Source organism: Ochotona princeps, chromosome 1 (genome assembly GCF_030435755.1).
Source record: "Ochotona princeps isolate mOchPri1 chromosome 1, mOchPri1.hap1, whole genome shotgun sequence".
NCBI lineage: Eukaryota > Metazoa > Chordata > Mammalia > Lagomorpha > Ochotonidae > Ochotona > Ochotona princeps.
The window spans coordinates 77,580,576-77,602,740 of NC_080832.1; the positions used below are offsets into that span (position 1 = coordinate 77,580,576).

General features: G+C 38.7%; 1 protein-coding gene across 2 annotated transcripts in view; it reads right to left on the minus strand.

Moving 5' to 3' along the window:
• Positions 1–249: 249 nt before the first annotated feature.
• Positions 250–22,165, minus strand: part of BCKDHB (branched chain keto acid dehydrogenase E1 subunit beta) — a 241,402-nt gene continuing 219,486 nt past the window's right edge. Inside the window, exons 10-11 of one of the 2 annotated variants that reach the window (XM_058661160.1) lie at positions 1,440–1,588; positions 250–346 (exon numbers count right to left, since the gene is read on the minus strand). In XM_058661160.1, the coding sequence (XP_058517143.1) occupies positions 1,448–1,588 (141 nt within the window). In that variant the 3' untranslated portion in view covers positions 250–346; positions 1,440–1,447. Of the gene's footprint in view, positions 347–1,435; positions 1,589–22,165 lie in introns of both variants that reach the window. The other variant, XM_058661155.1, reaches the window with a different exon arrangement.

The window sequence follows — 22,165 nt, forward strand, 5'->3', positions numbered from 1 at the left end:
TTAACAAATTAATAATCTATTATACTGTAACAAACACTGATAAGTAATGGCAAGAGAACATACGCAAACACACACAACCTGAGGATAACCTGAGTTTGCTTTATTGAATAACATCTTACAGCCAATATTTTTAGGTGTCATTAAACAGAATTTAAAAGATCATCATTTGAAATATTTTAAAAAGTTAATTTAAAACACATTTAATGGAAATCATCAATCCATATATGTTGGTATAACAATTTATAATCTTTCAGACAATACTTATCTTGAAGAATGAGTAATTCTGAAGAAATACAAAAAATTCAGAAAAAATATTTCCATATCTAGTCACAATCTTCTCATTTCCCTGTAAAAGAAATTGTAACAATTACATGAATTTCCAACTACATGCATAAATGGTTTCTTTAATGTCATACTTAGCTTTTGTATAGAAAAGTTATTGTTTGTGCATTTTCAGTACAGTTTTATCTGACTTTACAACCAGTGTCTACATATTCTGGCGCAATAGCGTGGTGGCTAAAGTCTTCGGCATGCATGCACCGTGATCCCATATGGGTGCCTGTCATATCCTGACTGCCCTGCTTCCCATCAAGCTCCCTGCTTGTGTCCTGGGAAAGCAGTTGAGGACGGCCCAATGCTTTGGGACCCTGCACCCATGTGGGAGACCTGGAAGAGGTTCCTGGCTCCTGGCTTCAGATCGGCGCAGCACCAGCCGTTGCGGCTCACTTGGGGAGTGAATCATCGGACGGAAGATCTTCCTCTCTGTCTCTCCTCCTCTCTGTATATCTGACTTTGTAACAAAATAAATCTTTTAAAAAAAGGAAAAATCATGGTCCTTCAAAATTTATTATTATTATTAATATTAAACAGTCTAGATGTTAAAATGTAAAGCATCTATATATTTATTTTGAAATAATGATATAAGCCCAAATTAATAGTGCTTAAGGGATCATTTTTAATTAACAGAAATAACCCTATACTGTACACCTTAAGTAACCAAAAAAATACACATAAATGAGGGCAAAAGGAAGAGCTGTGTTGCAAGATACATTTACAATCTAAACCCAGCTTGAGAGCATTTTTACCTAATGACTAGGTAATGCTACGTTTCTGTTTTCTAGAAATCACATAGTGCAGATTTGCATACGATTCTATCAAGTTTAAATATACTAGCATAAATTTGAATTCTTTTCTCAAGCACACATGTTGTTATGAAAGTTGTAGATTGCTAAAACACAAAAATCACTTCAAAAGTTTGTGGAAAATAGAATTAAGGGGTAAATTTATCTTATGCAAAGAAAACTTTAAAATGCATGCACAATTTTTTCATAAGTTATTTTCCGCAAGCTTTACACAGACTCAACACACAGCAGACCTGCTCCTTGGACTAGCAACAGTGACATACACTAGCTGTCTCACAGTGCATTGCACTTACCTACCTGCTGGGTTAGTAGTTGATCATTTTTCGAAGGGCATCATAACACTTCCATTTGTCTGGGATATAAAATGGCTCAAAAACGTGAGGAAATGGTGTGTCATATCCACATACTCTTGATATGGGTGCCTCTAGGTTCAAGAAACATTCTTCCTGCAGAGAAGAAACAAAATGCTCGAGAATATTTCTTCTGTTCATAAAACTGAGACATTCCAACTTGATATAACTCACTCAGCATAAAGCTGGATCCAGGAGCAAAGTCTGAGCATCTAACACTGTAAAAGAAAAAGGTAACACGTAGTATGCTAGTATGATCCTGACTTCACTACAAAGATTCTAAGACATGTATAAGCATTTGGTGCACTTCTGCATATTTATTGCCAACAAAATTAGGATGATACCAAACATGCTGTTCCATCAATATAAATATGAGACATCAGGAAAACATACCAAAAAGTTCACAATAATTGTGGCTTCACATAAGTGATGATGCATGCATATGCTTTCTTTTGCTTCCTGCACATTTTTTTAATTTTATCAAATGACCCTTCATTATTTTAATAATAAATGGTTTTAATTCCTCTATGCTCCAGTCAGTCTGAACTTCTTTCAGTTACTTGACTATATCCTTATTCCTCTCTCATGGCCAGATTCTCACAGATGTTGTTTGGCCCGTCACCACCCATACACCACACCCGCTGAGCTTTGCCTGACTCACATGTGTGTACCTCTCAGCTATCTGCTTGGAAGTCCCTCCACTGGGAAACCTCCATTGACAATACCTTCCCAACTCTGCATTTCAGATGAGGAAAGCATGCCCTTGGAGAAAACAAGAATTCTATGAAACTTGAACTGAATCAAATTCTAAAATCCCAACCCCAGTAGAATACTGTGTGAAATTATTTACAAGGGAAAAAAAAAGATTATGCAAGTGAAAATTTCAAATTCAAACATAAATATTTTCAAGAAATTGAAAAGATTATCTTAAACTAGTCTAAGTGAAAGAATTTTATCATTCACAGTTACTACCTCAAATAAAACATTTGTTCCTCATGCACATGTTTATCCATTGCCCTGTTTCACAAACTATTGGAGAGGCCTCAAATTTTCATACAAATTATATACAAACTGCATGTTTAATTTTTAATTGGCACAGAAATGGTTTCCATTAATAAATCCTCATACTTCAGGCTCAGTTCCTTCCTTTTATCCTGGAAACAAGGATATCAAGACAGAAATTATATGCAAACAAGAAATCAACTTCTAGAAGAGCCAGCTGATCATTTAAGAAGCTCCCATTGGTGCCAACAACAGCCATGACTTACAGCATGAAACACCAAGTAAACTTTGGTGCTTCACAAACACCTTCAAAACTTTCAGTCCATATCATTTTTAAGATTTATTTTATTTTAATTTGAAAGGCAGAATTACATAGAGAATGGAAATTAGTAAGAGATATTCTATCTGCTAGCTCACTCCCCAAATAGTCACAATGGCCTTGGAGCCAGAAACTTCTTGTGGATCTCCCACATAGATGTAAGGGCCCAAGGACTTGGCCCATCCTCTGCTGCTTTCCCAGATCACAAGCAGGAAGCTACATCAGAAGTGGAATGCCTGAGAAAGAAACCAACACCTAAATGGGATGCCAGTGCTGCAGGCAGAGGCTTAGCCTACTATGTTATAACACAGGCCCTTAACTTATATAATTTATGGAGTCATCTAAGAGATTCCATTACTAATAAGCTGAACAGAGACAACACACTGGAAAGATTGTTTCTTGATTGCAACTAGTAATTTTAAAATGATTTAGATTGTTAGCTTGGTATTAACTCAGTTTTATTACTTTAGCTGACACAAGATGTATTACCATCTTTCAAGAATATTGCAACCTTAATAAACAAATTATTATTGGACACCAAAATGTGCAGAAAATCAAGGGTAAAATATGTCCTAAGTGTTTCTGACTCTTCACCAGTTTCATAAAAGTTACTTCTCTCAAGCTTAGCAACTTGGAGCGGGTCTACTACAAAAAGAGAGGTCATTTAAAATCACTGCTCCTAGGATAATGACTAACGTCACCAAAGTGATATTTTTCAAATAAAAATGTGGCTAATCCCTTAAGAATGTGAGCATCATTCTTTCCAGGAACACATCTAAATGTTTTCAGGTGCAAAGAAAAACATTTGCCAACAGGTCACATTTGAATTATAAACAGTGCCTAACATTAGAGGCTGGGAAAGGCAGAGTGGAGAAAGAACTCCATTTTGTAGTATATGTGTGTTTTTGAGTTTTCATAACACAGTGTTCATTTTGTAATCAAATGACAAAAGGAAAAAGGAAAAATGGAGAAGCATTTTCTTCTGTGAACAGAAATTCCTATTTTATCTTACATAAATGTGTGCTTTTACATGCAAGGTTCCTTACTTTGGAAGCAATTACATAAATAAAACAGTTTTATTGTACCTAGGCAAGTGTTACTCTCCTGGAAGAAAAGGACCCAACATCTGACAGGAATTCTGGGCCTGCTTAATACCAAATTTGTGTTAACTATACCAGTGCTCCTGCATAGTTCTGAATAGTTACCTATTTTTCTTTTTTTAAGATATATTTATTTTTATTGGAAAGTCAGATATACAGAGAGGAGGAGAGACAGAGAGGAAGATCTCCCATCCAATGAATCACTCCACAACAGCTGATGCTGTGCCGATCCGAAGCCAGGAGACAGGGGCCAGGAGCTTCTTCTGGGTCTCCCATAGGAATGCAGGGTCCCAAGGCTTTGGGTCATCCTTGATTGCTTTCCCAGGCCACAAGCAGGGAGATGGATACGAACTGGGGCTGCCAGGATTAGAACCGGCACCCACATGGGATCCAGGCACGTTCAGGGCAAGGACTTTAGCCACTAGGCCACGCCGCTGGGCCACTTTCTTTCTTTTAAGATGTGTGGGAAGGCAGGTAATGTCGAGCTAATACACACCACTCCAGATCTCAGGTGGGGAAGCTACAGATTGCCCAGGAAGGGAGTCTAGTAAGGTACTGGAGTGGGAGCAGCTAAGGGCACATTTGGCAAGGGAGGAATGACTTCTGGGGGCTTCCACAGATAGGTCACTGTACTCTCAGGTAGGTGAGGGAGCTGAGAAGGAGTGATTTAGAGGGAGAAAACCCAAGGGGTCAGGCAAAGGCACCTGCCCACATGGGAGACCTGGGATGGAATAAATAGCATTACAGGCCACCTGCTGGCATATGTAAAAACTGATACAAGGGGGCATACCTGGCTGGGCTAGGCCACAGTACCTGCCCATTAGTGTTAGAGCAGGGGGTGGACCATATCAGGCTGAGCCACAGTATCCTTTAGAATGGAAGAGAACTGTATCTGGGGGCTGATTCTGAAGAGGACTTGTGGGGTCCCCTCTGTGGGACTGTACACCGACCAGTTTACATACACAGAGCTGGAGGTGGTGATGGACTGCGACCAACTGGATCACAGAACTCACCTGACACTCGGGGAACAGGAACTGAAGAGAAAAGGGGACAGCCCAGGCCAGGCTGCAGCACCTGTCAGCACATGCAAAGATCAGGACTGAGGGCAGACCATGCCAAGAAAGGTGACAGCACACATTGACATGCATGAGATCTAGGGCTGGTAGGTGCCCTGTAGCTCCCAGCAGGAAGTACAATAGCTGGGGCTGGGGGTGGGGCAGGCCAACCAAGGTTGTAACACTGATTGGTATTTGTGTGAACCAGGTCTGGAGCACCCACTGGCATGCACGACAGCTAGGACAGGATGTGGGCCATGCCTGGCTGGGCTAGAATACAACACCCACTAGCGAGAGCTGAGACAGGGGGTGGGCTACACCACGCTAGGTTGGAGAACCTGTCAGCACACGCAAGACCTGGGGCTGGGAACCGGCCTGGCTGGGCTAGAGCACCCATCAGTAATTGTGTGAGCTGGGTCTCGGGGCAGGCCAGGCTGGGCCAGTCCACAGCACACACTGGGAGGAGTGACAGCCAAGATGGTGTGGAGGCCAGGCTGTGTTGGACCACAACACCTGCCAGTTCACATGAAGGCTGGATGGTAGGCCAGGCTGGGTTAGATTTGCTGGCAAATGCTAAGACTGCAGGTGGCATCTCATACAAGCACACAACACTGTCTGGCACACATAAGATCCAGGATGGGAGCAGGCCTGGTAGAGGAACTTTAGGGATTCCCTTGCTGGGTTGTGGCTTCCACTGTAGGTACGAGAGCTGGCACTGGGGGCAGGCTAGTCTGGGGATGAGCCAGGCTGTGCTAGGCTGCCACCTCTGCTGGCATGAGAGACAGCCAGAATGGGTGCAGGCCAGCCAGGCTAGGTCATAGCACCTTATGGTAAGTGCTGGGATTGGGTGTGAGTCTTGTAAGGCTGGACCATAGTATCCCCTGGCAACTGAAAGATCCAGGGATGGTAGGGGGCTGGGGGCATTCCCACATTGGGCTGCAGCTCCCACTGGTGAACATGAGAATCAGCACTGGGAGGCGGCCAGGCTGGTCAAAGTGGTAGCACCCATTGGCATATGTGTGGGTCAAATCTGGGGGTGGGGTAGGCAGATATAGGTTGGACTTGGCTAAGCCACAACATATGCTGACACATGCAAAACCCGGGACTGGGACAAATCTCGTTAGGATTATTAGGGATCCTCCATCTAGGCCATGGCACTGGCTGGTATGAGTGAGGAGCCATGGTGGGCTGGGCTAGGCTAAACCATACCACCTATACCTCCTATCATCTCACATAAGATGGGGTTGGGGGTGGAACTGTAGCTGCATCCAATGGTATGTATGTTGGCTGGTGTAGGTGATGGATTGAATCTGACCCTGAATTGGCTGGCACACTCAGGAGTCAAGTCTGAGGTCATCCAAGACAAGTTTTCTTGAGGCACTCCATGACTAGATTACTAGGCTCAAGCTCCAGCCAAAGAGAAAAATCATATGATATGTGTTCCAACATTGGCGTACATGTGTTGGGACTGAGCTTCTTCAGGAGCTGGTGCCGATGCAGCATGCCCAGATGCACAGGTGGACCTGACATACACCTCACCTAGACCAGCAGGGGATGTCCAGTGCGTCGGCAGAGGATGGAAAGCAGAAGAGGTTGGGCCACTCTTCTGGCCAAGCTTTGCAACATGTTCCTGAGCCTATATGCACTAAGGTGGACTTGATCAGCTAAAAGACCTTAGAAAGATTTTCTTAACCCTGATGCAATGAAGCTGACTACATCTCAGAACTTTTAAAATGGCCTAGTGACACCTAAATCTCTAAAAAGCAACATCAAATGACTGCTCCTCATCCCAGGGTCTGATGTAGTTTGACTTCAAGGAGCAGCCCCTCCCATCATGCCCTGTGGACACAGGAGAAAAAAAAATAGAAATATTTGTCCTATCCATCTTCCTCTGAGTGACCCCACCCTAATTAGAGACCCATGTTGGCACAAAACACTGTGAATGGGGTACTCAATTTTATAACAATATACTCTTATCAAATGAAACCATGTGAAATTCTCTTTGTTAACCAAAATATCACTGAATTAAAGAATTCTGAGTTATTTCTTACGTGGACTTCAGTAAAAATTCTTTTAGAGGGACTAGTTCTGCGTCTTAGAGGGTAAAGCCATCACCCATGGCACCAGCATCCCACATGAGTTTGAGTCCCAGCAGCCCCACCGACAATTCAGCTTCCTGCTGGTGTGCATGAGAGAACGATGGAGGATGGCCAAAGTCCTTGTACATCTGCACCCATTTGAAAACCTGGAGGAAGCTCCTGGCTCCTGGCTTAGGATAAGCTCTTCTCTGGCTATTGCAGTCATTTGGGGGGAAATGAATCAGCAAATGGAAGATTTCTCTGTTACTCTCTAATGCTTTTAAATACAACAAATATATTTTTAAATCTATATAAAATAAGTTATTTTAGACCAATTGAAAATAAACTGCTTGTCTCAATAAATAGTAGCACAGAGTTACTTGCTACTGAAGCAGTTCACATATAAATGATTTCTACATGAATATTTCTACTTCTGAACAACCATTAACACAAGGCACCATTGTTCTGGCTCTGATTTTTCATAGAGACCTGTGTAAGAATACACACACCCTTAGAAAAAGAAACACTTGAATCTCATTGAAGATCTATGGGACTAATGTGCAAGATTAATCTTTCACAGAGCATCTTTCTCCATTATAGCCACATGACACAGAACTACACCAACCATGTGCCCTGGATTATTATGACAGTTCACATTAATCATTCTGATCTGCCTACTGGCTGCTTAAGTACACACATATTTAAATAATTATGCTTGATGATTTTTTGATTCAGAAATATTAAACTGCATGAAATTAGGAATTAATAACAGCCTGGCCCAATGATTGCTGGGAGGATGACTTGCAGTGTCTAAAACATGGGCTGGAGGTGAATAAAGTCCGTGTTGGTCTTTATCCCTGGAGAGCTATGTGTGTGGATTGTCTCAAGCCACACAGAACAGTGACAGGCATGACTGTGGTTCCAAAGTGATCATAGTGTAACGTGTAGCCAGACAGGCACCAACAGAAACTTATCTGCAGCTATTCAAAGTCTAGTACTTCTTGGGATGCAGCAAGAAGTACCGAAAGTGAAGACCTGAACAACCATGCAGGCACACCTACAATCTTTTGTGGTGGTAGAGCTTTAACGTAAACAATCAGGTACTTAATGTAAAACAGATATTCCTTCCCAAAAGTCCATATGAAATTCTAGCATATGCAATGAAAGGAATCAATCCCCAAAGCACAAATATCATGTTATCTCTGATACAAGGCAGCCTTCATGCAAATTGTAAGATCAATAACTGCAACCTACGGGTTTTCATATTCTGTTTTTAGTTTCATTTCTTCCAAATAGTTTCTTTTGTCTTATCAAATTCTTTACTGACTCATACATCACATAGTAGCATCATTGTTCCCAAGAAGCTTTTGTGCTTTCTCTTTCATTTCTTCATCAATACATTAGTTACTCTGTAGCATGTTGTTTAACTTCATGGTGCTACAAATTTTTTGTTTTAACTTCATTTCTGTTGTTGACTTTGTTACATGGCTTCTCATTTAAGGTAATGTATAGTGACCCCATAATATTTAAGTTTGATGAAGTCCCATTTGCTTATTTGGGTTTTGACTGCCTGTGCTTTGGTGACTTTTCTAAGAAGTCACTCCCAATTCTTATATCTTGGAGAGTGCTTGCTATGTTTTTCTCTAATAGTTTGATGGTTTCTGGGTGCATATTTAGATCTTACATCAATTTAGAGCTGATTTTTGCATAAGGTGACAGGTAGTGGCCTTGCTTCTTACCTCTGCAGACTGCTATACTAGCTGCCAGGCAAATACAAATGAAAACCACAATGAGGGTCCATCTAACTCCAGTAATACTGACCTACGTTCAGAAATTTACTAATAACAGCTGCTGTTATGGATGAGGGGAGAAAGGCATCCTCCTTCACTGTTGGTGGGAGTGTAGGCTAGTACAACCACAATGGAAGTTAGTATGGAGAGTGCTAAGAGAACTGAAAATTGACCTGCCATATGACCCAGCTATTGCATTTCTGGAAAGATATCCAAAAGAAATGAAGCCTGCATATGAGAAAGGGATTTGTAATTTTATATTTACAGCAGCACTATCTACTGCAGTTAAGACATGGAAACAACCCAGACACCCATCAAACGAGAAGTGGATAAGGAAACTGGAACATCTACTCCATGGAATACTACTCAGCCATTAAAAAGAATGAAATTCTACCATTTCCAACCAAATGGTCCCAACTAGAGCCCACTATGCTCAGTTGAACAAGTCAGTTCCAAAAGGACAAGTATCAGAATTCTCTATGATACAAGGCAAACTTCATGCAAAATAGCCCTTTCAACACTGCCTTTTTCTACATCTCAGGACACCTGATATTTTTGTTTTTATTTTCATTCATTAAAAAATAGTTTTTCTTTTTAATTTCATCACTGACTCACAGGTGACACAAAAACATCATTTGTTTTGGGAAAGTCTTCGATATTCTTTTTCATTTCTTCAGTGACACATTGACCATCCAGTAACATGGTATTGAACTTCATGGTTTTTTTTTAAATTTTCCATCATTCACTCTATTTCTACTTGGTTTTATGGCTTTTAATGTAAGGGGATGAATAGTAACTGATAGGTAGAGACTAAAACAAATGTGAAAGTAAAATGCAGTGCGCATCTCTACTTCCAGACAAAAGAAGGACTCTCAATGACACTGTTGAACATATATTGGCAATAGGATGCTGGGCTATCTGCCTTTGTCCATACCTACAATGTCAGGGCACACTTAAATAGCAGAATGACGGACTTATGACTAATTGTGAAGGACTATACTATTGCAATGGTATGGAAGAAATTGGGGGATAGGGAGATGGTGATTTGGGGAGGGGGAATCCAGGAGCTGTTGAAGGGCATCCCCCCAAAAAACCCAGACCACCAAATGTCCGAGAACCCCAAATCTGAAATATTCTTGGCAGACAGAATTTTTTAGGAAGCAAACTTCCTGCTGAGATTGTGTGTCACCTTGTTGACACAGTGTGCCTGGGGAGGTGTGAGGCATCTTCACCATCATTTCTTCAGCGATTATGGCCTGAATGTATCTGAGTATAAGCAAAGTTCTGTTAGATTCTTTCCCTGGTTAGATCTATTTGTTTACCAGCATTGGTTCCTGTAACTTATATTTACTCATCCTGTTGCCTGAGAACTGGTGATTGTTCCCTTTAATCCCTTGTAATGTATCATTGAGTAGCTTGTACGTTATTATTTAGTTAACTAGTAACTTTTATCTACCTGCTTACCCTGCAAGAAAATTGGATAAGTTGCCCCAGAGAAATTCAACAAGGTGTGCTTTGCTTCATCTTGCCTTGCATCCCTTGTGTCCCAAAGTTCTTCTCAGCGTGGATGTCACACCTCAAGTCCCGGCACCCGCTAGAGAGACCCCTGAGACGGAGCCTATGGAATTGCATAATGGAATAATATAATATAATATAATATAATATAATATAATATAATATAATATAATATAATATAAAATAATAGAATCAATTTTAAAAGAAGCTCATCAAAAATTTTATGTGGATTTAAAAAATCATTCAAATAAACATAATTTAATTCCATTTTCATGAACTTTGAAGTTCTCTTGTATCTTATTTCATTAATAATTAGAGCAAATCTTTGAGGCCAGCGTTATATTCCATTTTACAACTGAAGAAAATGAGATGTAAAAACTTGCCCAAAGTCAAACAGCTTCACTGAGAGGCAAGTAAGACCCACATGTGAATATGAAATCCGAGAGCTGGCTCACTCCGGGCTTCATTCTGAAACAACACCTCTGAGAACAATAACAGAAAACAATGACATAGGAACAAAAGAGAATGGTTGTACGGAAGGCAGGCTGGATTGATCAAGGTTTTATAAAAGTCTTTTGGTGTGTAAGGGCTAAATCCAACCTCACATCTTCTTTTCACAAACTAAAGGAAGCAGAAGCTAAGACACACCATGAAGCTGAAAGCAGAGACTTAGGAATGAAGGTGACACACACAGCAATAAACAGATGGTTCTGGCTACCTCCTGAACTACACTAAATGAGTCAAAAAGGCGTAATTCACATTATTTATATATTAGCCATCTGGATTGCTGCAAATATTACTACCAGAATAGGAAGCAAACATTGTGAAAAACACAATTCCAAGTCACTTTAGACACAGGCAAAATAAATTATATTCATTTTCCATTTTTTGGATTATAAAAAGAATCTCTGCTTTGCGTTTTTATTTTTCGAACACCAAGCACATCTCATTGAAACTGAAGAAGATTTAAGGTTTTTAGCAGGTAAGAATAGATGAGGAAAAATAAAAAGAATAGGTTGCACTACAGTTTATGCTAATAAAATACTGTTGTTAACAATTATGAATATTGCATTCATTCTGACATTTTGATGAATATAACTGCCATGATTTGAATAAAAGGTGACGTGTTCAAAATTTACTGCCCAAATTCATATGTTGGTGGCATTTGCAGTTAGGGCCTTTGGATTACCATTAGCATAAGAGGAGGTCACGCAAGTGGGGCCCGCTTGACAACATTAGTGGTTTTACAGTGAGAGGGAGAGAGCTCTGTCTTGCTATGTGATGCCCCTTATTATGGTATGAATGACATCAGAAGGCCCTCTTCAGATGCCAGCACGGTGTTCCTGGGCTTCCTAACTTTGAAAATTGGGAAGTCAACAACCCTCTACTCCTCAAAAACTATACATCTCAGGTATTCTGTCACACCACTGGAAAACAGAATTGTTAATATATGCAGTGTTACATGTGATATGTAATAGGTTAAGTATCATAAATAGGTAAGATTTAATATATGTAAATTATAGGATTTCATGTGATCCTTCAGGATCTCTCTATACTAAACCCTAAAGCCCTCTCCAACTTATAAGTACAGCAAATACTACTTCTCCTGCCACGGTGTCACAGCTACACCACTAAAATCACCGTCTCAGGCTTTCCACACTGGCTTTGGTTACCCTTAACAAATCTTTTTTTTTTTTTTTTTTGTAGTTTTTATGGCAAGGCTGCATAAAATAATTGATACAGCATGGATTTTGGAATCTTTTCTCTATGATTTAACCTCTTGGAACCTCTGTAGATCAGCCAAAAAGCGGTGCTGAAAATCATGCATCCTGGTATTTTGCTATTGTTTCACAGCTCTTTAGTTCTCTTGTCTAGTTGGTTCTTTGGATGGGCAGTAACATAAGAAAAACAGTGGGAATTTATGACTGACACAATGTAATATTTATTGATAGGTTGCTGCTTTCCTCATAATATCTCCAAAGTTAAAGAAATTCCTTATTTAAAAATAAGCACAAGGTACTTGAAAAGAGATCAGATTATCACTGGAGACAAGATTAAGATACACAAGACTGTCAAACCTGAGAAGTAGTTTCCTTTATAGCTCAATGCATGAACAGTGCTACCTGCTGAACACTGAGTATGACTTAAAAAATTGTGAGTAAATACCAAAATATATTACATGGTATCTTGCAAAAAGTTTACCAGAAAAGTGCATTATGAAAAAGCTATGCATCAATTTAGAATTTTTTACACCAAAATAAATTTGTACGTTAATTTCGTTTTCCCATAAATTGTTCAGTGTACCTTTAAACCTGCTGTAGGAGGAAGGAAAGTGGAGAGCACAGAGTGGACTGAAAGACCAGTGCATATGATAAAGCAGGGTACAGTGCTGCCCCCTTGTGGGAAACGTAACCCCAACACTAGTTGATAGTCCCAGCAACTGGACCATGTAATTCATGTGTTTAGATAGAAGAGAGGTTAGGAAACAGTTTAGAAAAAAATCGCCTCATCGCAGAAACATATATCCCAAGCAGTGATAGCATTAAAAAGTGACATTTCAATCAACTTCTGAAAGATTATGAACAAAAGAGCCTGAGAGACAAAAAGATAAAATTGAAGTACACACATTCTGAAAAATACAATGATACTTCAAAATGGTGGAAAATGGGACTAAAAGGTAAGCTTATACTGGTGCAAGAAATTTTTGAAATATGTAGAGTCAAGAATGAAGCCCACACAATATCATTTGGTATGTTTTTTAAAAATCCTTGGCTTTTAATTTTTTTTAACTTAGTGCAATTCTAGGCTCATATTTCTTCCTTAGAGCAATTTTGGAAAGATCCATGCTCAGTTCTTTTAATGACAGAAAGTTGGATGCAGGCCATTGTGCAAGACTTTATACCATCTTGAGTTGGAAAGCTGTGAGGAAAAGTTCAAAGTAAAAATCAGAAAATTATAGGTCTTTTCTATATGTTCCTACTTTCTTACGATGTTATAGGCTGATAAAATTCCTTTCTTTTCCTGTGAAACTAATAACCAACTCTTCTAAACATTTAATAGAAAGCCAGAAAACCAAGACAGTATAATGAGAGACACATCATATGTCAAAATACGCATACATCACCTGTAGGATTATCTGATAAATCAGGGTTTTATTAAGTTCTTCTTTGGAACAACAAAAATTACCACCACTCGACAACTTAATTTCATAGTAAACAAAACTGAGAAAAATGATTTTTAATTAGTTTATAAACAAAAAGGTCCATGCTAAATCATGTAATTGCTATAATGCCACCACAACACGTTTAAATTTTGAGAATATACTTCCGGGAGGAGGAACTGAGGCAGGAGCAAGTGAGTGATACAAGTCATGGGCATTAAGATGTGGATCACAGAGACCGCACTTCATCTCTACAAGAAAATGTTTTAAGACAGCTTTCAGTTGACTTGGGGTTGTTTATATTTACGCCTTAGTATCTTTTAGTTCTTGTTCATTATTAATCAAACATAGAAAACTTATTTCTAAGCATAAATGGTCTGGAGGTCACAATTAGTAAAGTTAAACTCTAAAAATATGAGAAAAAACTAAACTAGCATTCCAAAATGACGTATATTCAATATCATTAAAGTTCATGAACTTGGAGGCTGAGACTACCCCTTGTTATGTAAGGCTTGATATCACCCAGCTTCCAAATATATCACAGAATATTTCTATTTCATTTGCTTTAAATCTGCCGTGAAAACTCGCCCATCAAAACATGAGTTTTAGCAGATTGAAAAAAAAATGATGCTGGTGTCTTGAATCACACTTTCTGAGCAAATGAGTCAGAAAAACCTGCAAAGGCAAAATGCCAGCAGCTCCAAATTGATTTCATTATTTTCACTTAAGCTAATGCTTTAAACAGTATGTAACACGCTTTCAAAATAGAACATAAATTATATATTAGTGTGCATCAATTTTCCACATAAATGGATCTATGAAATTAATTCTTCAGAAGGCCAGATCCCGATCTAACCTCAAGCTAACAAAATGTTGCCTTAAATGTTAGATGCATGTTTATTTCTCTAATATCATGCATATGAGCTGCATGGAACAAATACTCGGTGAAAGGTCTTCTTAAAATAATGACTGAACGAATATACTTAATCAGACAGCATGTGAATAATATAATCTCATCTATATTTATATAAAACCTAAAATATTGCCAAGCCAAACAATTTCAGCAAACTTCCCATACAAAATCATAACCTTGGCAAATTAAAATCAGCCCTCTATGGTTTAATTTCATTATACAACATCATACAAATATTAATAATTAAGATATTAATACTTAATTTTAAGACTTGAATGAAAATTCCATTTCTTTCTCTTTAATGCAAATCATCAGCAATATGGCGTGACTTTTCCCTAGGATTTCTTTCTAAAGGTTGCTTAATCCTAAACTACAGTATTTATATAATTGGTATTTTAAGTTAGACGCTTACTTTCTGCAGTTTGAAAGTTACGTTGCTTGTGATATATATGAGATTCCCTCGATACAGTCTGGCTGTCTAAAACAAAGTTAGAGAACATCATCAAAATATGTAGAGAAATGCTTTACGATTCAAATTCAACACTTATGTCAGAATATAAACATATGTTAATATAAAACTATGAATCTTGGTAGTTTACCTTTAGAATTTGAAGTTGAACAACGTTACAATCAAAATGAAACATTAAAGCAACTTTCTGTTCATTTATAGATGATGACAATATCTGTTTTTATTTAAGCCATAATTTTAATAAATATTCATTTTTAAAATCAGAAATGTCCCAACAGGAACAACTCATGAATATAGATGATCAATAATTTATAGTCATATCCAAAATCTTTTTTCTAAATTACATCATCCTTATTTAACTATACATATGTATTTTAAAATTTGCATTTCCATTTTCATAAATCCTTTGTCAGCAACCACAAAGGTAAGAACTAGTAGCACCTCATCTAAACTACTTCGGTTTTTCAGGTTGAACCTGTAAAGGTTGGGTTCTCCTTTGCAACTTACTCCTTGATAGCCCTGAATTGTGACCTAGGTCATGTTGCCATATTACCTGCAGAACACTACTAGAAAACTACAGTTAAAATTAATTTCATTATCAAATCTCCTTGCAACACATTTTACGTTTCATTACCACAGCCAGCTTCTAAAAATATTTTAAGGGTTTGAGAGTTCAACATCTAAAATTTAGATTCTTTTGAGATCCACCCTGCATAACATCAGACATTTCAAACATACTGGGCTACAATGCTTTTGTTAAAACACTTCACATTCAAGAAAGGGGGGAAAAGGCAATGCTCTCAAATTTCCACAGACGCTGAAGCTTCTCAAGTTTTACAGTTCAAATTCTTCCTATAGAGCAAAGCATCTACAGCAAGGACGCTTGGATATGGAATTCCCTTAGAATGTGGATGCATAATGACAAACATAAGCGACTTATGCAGCGCCTGATCATCCCAGGAAGAAATCGCTCTCTGACAGGTAGGATTTCTGGTTTTCTTGGCAGCAGGAAACTTAAAATACTCCTGAAAAGTGGCTTCTGAGGACCCTACAAGGCATTCGATTTTTCTGTTTGTTTTTCCACCCAGTTCTTCATACGGCCATCTACCACCACTAAATGCTGTTCAGGAGGCAAAAGCCAACCCTGTCTCAAGCGACTTAACAATGGCTTTGTTTTGTCTTCTGATGGAGAAAATGTGTTCTTTTAGAACTGAGGCGATGGAAACTTCACTCAGAATTTCTATTAGGGTTTGTCAGTGTCCCAATTTTGCAACCTGTTTTTAAGTTTCAAGACTAATTACAAACCGAAACTACTAAATGGGGGATTTCTATAACAGTCTTTCTAAAAAACTTGAAAACTTAGATTTCACAAAGAAAATGATAGTTAAAATACTTGTTGCTTTACAGATTTGATTTACAAATCATACTCTTTTGAGAAACTATTGTATTTACAGTAGTTTTCTCAGGAAATTCCTACCTTTTGGGTTATGTTTACAAGCATTGCAAAATTTCTTGATAAAGTTGTGAAAGGGCAAATCAGCTTTTTTAATCTGCATAATGCTAGAAGTCATGTGCCAATGTTTTAATAAAATTAAACAGACCATCCCCCCTTTTTTCCAAAGTTAGTCTGGGTGCCATAGTAACACAGTCTTTAAAGTTCCGTTTTGCCAGATGAATAAATCAGACCAAATTATTTAAACAGTTTAATTCTGGTCACTAAAATTACAATTTTATTAATAAAGCACAATAAAAATAAATGTTATATGCTATCAGTTACTAGGACAGTGTAGCAAAACAGTAATTAAATGATACTGATAAATTTATTTTTGCACCCCAAAAGTTTAATCACTGAACAAATTAAGAAAGAAAATAAATTTCTGAAAGGGATATCTGGCCTCAGACAACAAATGCTCTCATTACTTATATACAAGTGACTTTTGTAAATATGAAGAATATAACTATCATTAAAATAAACCCAGAATTTGTAATCAAAATTTGTATTTGTTGAAAAGAAAATGCAGAATCCAAAATGTATTTTCCTTTCTACTATGTTTACAAATTTACATATGTACTTTTAAACCTAGTTAACACTGTGTTCAAGGATGGTTTTCAGATTGCATGTCAAGGAGTTTGCATATAAACATTTTCATGTTAGAATCTCAAGAATCAGCACATTTAAGCGAAACGTGCACTTGCTTCCTTTTTCAGTCCTGTAATTTGGTAAATGGTGTGCTAATATGAAGAATTCAATTTTGTACATATTTTTGCGAGACCTATTTTACTTGTTCAGTGCAGCCAAATGTCTGAAGAATTTGATAAAAACCACATACCCACTTATGAAAAAAGTTAATGAAGGAGATCTGATTCTGAGTACTTATAATATTAAGTGTAAAAATATTTGTTATGCTCAATGATGCTGTGTATTTATAAAGCTGGGTAAACTAAATTTGTAATTTATATAAAAGGGTAATATTCGTGTAATTTATTTAGATAACCAGAGCATTTACTTTAATTTTTTAAATCTACTTATTTAAAGGCTGAATTATAGAAATTCAATCAGGTCCCTTAATTAGGAATCAGAGCTAAGACAAATAGATTACACAAGTTCATATAGCTGTGCTGTGCTAGAGATGACAGTTTAAGCACCATGGACACACACACACACTTGCAGTACATCTTGGTGAAGCTTAGGGAAACAACAAAGAACTCCAGGAAAAGTAGTTACACACACACATTCACTCTCTCTCTCTCAGTACATCTTGCTGTGTAGCTAGGGAAACAAACGGAGCTCCAGGAAAAGTAGCTGCCCAAATGCCCATCAGTTCAAAAAAAGACATACAGAACCCAGACGTACATCATCCAAATCCAATAGTAACTAAGATATTATTTTAAATTAGATCATCATAAGTACTGCATTTTTATAGTGTTATTGTCTATTTGCAACAACTTAATGTAATGGCAAGAAGAAATAGAGGCTAGAATCAATATAACACAGGTGCACATGCATACAGCCTCTTGGTATTGGTGCCAACTGTCTGGTTAATCTTCTGTGCACTGCGAATGACCTTACGCCTAATGGTATTTAAAAGACTCCTGGCTGGATGGAAGGTAAATTCTGTAATTTAGCACCACACTACCTGTGAAAGAGAAATTGGTGCAATGATGTGCCTGTTTATGTCAAGTCAAATCAGAATTTAAAAAAAACAACTTTAAAGTTTACCCGTTTAATGCCTTTGTGTGTATGTGTGAAAGGGAGTGTCAATCATTGGCAAATAGATGTCTAACTAGATTGATGGCAGGTTACGCTTGGATTTATACATTTTTGTTTCTGTTTTTGAAGTTACATACTTGCTAGGAAGATGTGCAAATGAGAGCAGTGAGCATGGCTAGAACGTGTTCTTCAGTTCAGTTCCTAGCAGCTTGCTTGGGCACAGAGCATCAGCCACCGCTAAAACTGTGAGGCTTGACTCCCCAGGGATCACCGGATGCTTGGCCTCGGTTAGGTTGTTATTTGAAATTTTTTTCCACTTCATGTGAAAAAACATTAGGAAATTAAACCCACTTCCTTTATTTTCTTAGTACAACATAGATGTACTTAAGTAACTGCATAATTTGATAAAATGTGGCAGCTTTTTGATTAGAAATATATTTTAAATTCAGAGCTGGCAAATTTTATCTTTAACTTAAACATTAGATTTAATCCTCTTTCCTCAGCAGACATTTTACAGCTATTCTCCACAGGTTACTCATGACACAATTCTTGACAGTGAGCAAAGTTTCTGGAGTACTTAAAGGAGCAGCCTTTAAGAATAAAATCCACTTTCTTTTTTGGGGGGACTGAAACAACAGACAACAAAGAAAACCCCTGCTGGCAGACTAACCTTAAGTTCAAATGTAAATACAACTGTGGCTCAGGGTTTCACTGACTCTGGCTGCACTGGCCGGATTCAATTAGCGGTTACTGGCACAGCTCCGTGGCCTGTACCTGGGTGTTTATTAAAGAGCTGTGGGCTCTCAGGGGAGCGGGTAGGTAGCTCCACACACAGAAGTGCCATCAAGTGGCCATGGTCCTAGCCAGACTAATCAATCCTCACACGCAAACACAGATAGATCCCAGCTGTCAGGAATAAGCAACTTCAGTCAATCCTAGGAAAGAATCACTTTAAAACCCTCGATTAGAAAAATTGAATATGCATATAATATATCTGGGTTTATGACCTTAGCCATTAGAATTTCATCATTTTCGATACCCAACCCACCCCCACCCCCGCAATGAGCACGCTAACAGTTAACAAATCACCAACCCACAAGGATCTTCCTTAGGTTTCCTCTAATGCTAATTGTATAGCAAGTCTAATTAAGTTCATGTGACTCACTACAGAAGTAGGTACTTCAGCTACTTCAGGACCTGCCAAAGAGATCTGAAGTGTCTGTTCTCCCTCCAAAACAATCATGCTGTGTGCCAAACTGATAACCGTTAAACACAGCTGCAGAGCAAATGTGCGGCCTTGGGTCTGTAAACACAGTGTTCGCACATCAGTGCGTGCCACCAGGCATTTCAGATTCCAAATGACCTGCAGGTTTCTGCTGCTGTTACAAGTGTATCACATGTGAGCACGAACTCATTTGTTTCACGCAGACCAGTTTGAGCAGATTTCTTTTTACCACAAGCGCTGACTCCACCTAAAGCCATTTAACTGCAACTCGGAAAACCCTGACTATTGATAAATGCATTCTATCATGCTTGATTGGTTTGTCTCCAGGCTCACTGGCTCACACAAATAAGAGTACGGATTCTTCTGTATGTTTGAGAATATGCGTATAGAATAATAACGATGCAAGATATTTGCTCTCCTTCCTCCAGAAAGACATACATACTGTCTGTATTAGTAACGCTTCTCTCTTAATCACAGTCGATAAACAGTATAAGACAAACCTATGCACAAATCTGAGCTACAGAAATCAAACAGCTTTTTTTTTTTCAGCCACTCAAAGAATTTTCGCAAAAGGAAATCCTTTTCAGAGGGGCTCTCCAAATAGGGTGGGTGGCCGGATGCTCAAGGCCACGACTGCATTCTCTCCAGAGACTGTTATATCACTATGGCAACTACCCTCTTTCTATATCAATCACCAAGAGCTACAAACAGCAATATTCTGAAAAATTTTTTTTCCTTTTGTGCAGCAATAACAACACGACCTAGTTTCAAGACTGAAATACACCTCGCTACGTGCAAAACAAGCAGTATCTTTGCTGACTGGATTACTTCACTAGAACTCAGTTTTCTAAACACATGCAAAAATACCTAAATCAGCAGTTGTACTCTAGGTTCAAAAGAAGGTAGAATCTGTGACGTAAATAACCTAGGGATGTTACAGCTGGAGTGGGTTAGGTGTAGGGATTCCGGAAGAACAAAAATCAGTCCTTGGAGAGGAAGTGCCATATCAGAAACAAAACTGGAGAAATGAAGACAACATGTATTTCCATACAACTCGTGGAGTTTCTTAAAAGAAACTGTTACCAATTATTACATGTCGTATCTGTAGCTGCTTCTTGATAGCTAATTATGATGCTGCAGGGTAAAAACGATTTACATTTTCCACATTAAATCCTTCCCTTTCTTATTTAGGGAGGTAAGTTTTTCTAGTTCGTCTTCAGTGGCTCAAGTATCAATAAGTAAATGTCCAAGTGGCATCCCATTTTGGAGCACAAAGCTAACGTGGCCGAGTACCACATACACTGCTTCACACAGCCCATTGTAGCAGAGGTACAGTAACTGACTCTGAGGAGCCATCAGTGAACATTCTCTAGATACAGAATTCATGTAGAGACTAAACAAACAATTCTAGTTCGTACTGCATTAATGAGCTTGGTCACCGATGAGACATAAAAAATAAATATGTAAATTAGCAAGACAGGAAATGGAGTGTAGAGATGTTTTTCACTATTTCTGAACACCCTCTTACTCACCTGCCAGATGCTACTCTGCTGCCTTTGTGATCATGTCCTTCCCTTTGTAAGGACTCTTCCCAGCTCCTACAAGTTTAGTATTCTGTATCATTATCTCCGCAATCCCAAAGTCCAGGACAAACATATACATGCATGCTTTCTTTCCAAATCTTATAAAACAACACTATCCAGACACTCTCTTCTTGGACTCTTTGGTTTTCCTATACCCTGCCATCTTGCACAGCTCACCTTTCAAATTCAGCTTTTCTAGGAAGCCTTCTGAAACTTTTTTTTTAATAAAAGCATTCACATTTTTTTTCTAACTATATAAAACCAAATATTTGCATTCCCACAATGCCCCCAACTTCACAGAGTTTAATGTAATGGGGGAAACGTATGTGGGAGGTGCCAGAGAAGAAGTAGGCAATGTGTGATGGAAAACACAGGGAGCCCTGAGCCGTGCGGGGAGCCCTGAGCTTGCGGGGAGCCCTGAGCCGTGCATGGAGCCCTGAACTTGCGGAGAGCCCTGAGCCGTGCGGGGAGCCCTGAGCTGTGCGGGGAGCCCTGAGCCATACGGGGAGCCCTGAGCCATGCATGGAGCCCTGAGACGTGCGGGGTGCTCAACAAAGGGCTTTGTAAGGACCTATCGTTGGGGAATGATGAAGAGAACTGGGAGCTGCATGGCTGATGAATCACACAAGTGCAAAGGCATAGAGGCAGAAAAGAGCCTGGTAAGGACCAGGGATGCTGAGTTACTGGCATTCAGCACAGGGAGCAGAGAGACCATGCACAGGGAAGGAGAACGATGGAGCAGCACAAGGGAAGGAGGTGACCAGACAGCCAAGAGGCCAACCCTGGCAGGAAGATACTAACAAGTGGTTTTGATCTCTTATACAAGGACTTCAAAAAATTCTGGAAAATTGATATGATGAAAAATTAGGCATGGATTTCAACTTATTTTGTACCAAAAAAATAAAAAATTCTACCTCCGCTTGAAAATTTTCAAGTATCCTCTTGTACCTACAAATTAGACACATGAGGATCTATGTGACATTGTGGGATTCTTATCACTGGAGGTGAATAACAGAGTTGCTGATAATCTGAGTGAATCATTGTATGGTCATGAGAGTATTAAATCAAAGTACACAATAAGACAGATCGTGTGTGAGTGTATTTTGAGGGAAATTAATGCATTCAATTTAAAAAAACTACCAGCTCAAAATCACCTACTTTCAAAAATGCTAGAAAATAAAAATAGGGTATTTTAGAATTGAAAGTAATTTGTCATAGTTTTGTGTCTAACAGGAATTCTTTCTTGGCTAGTG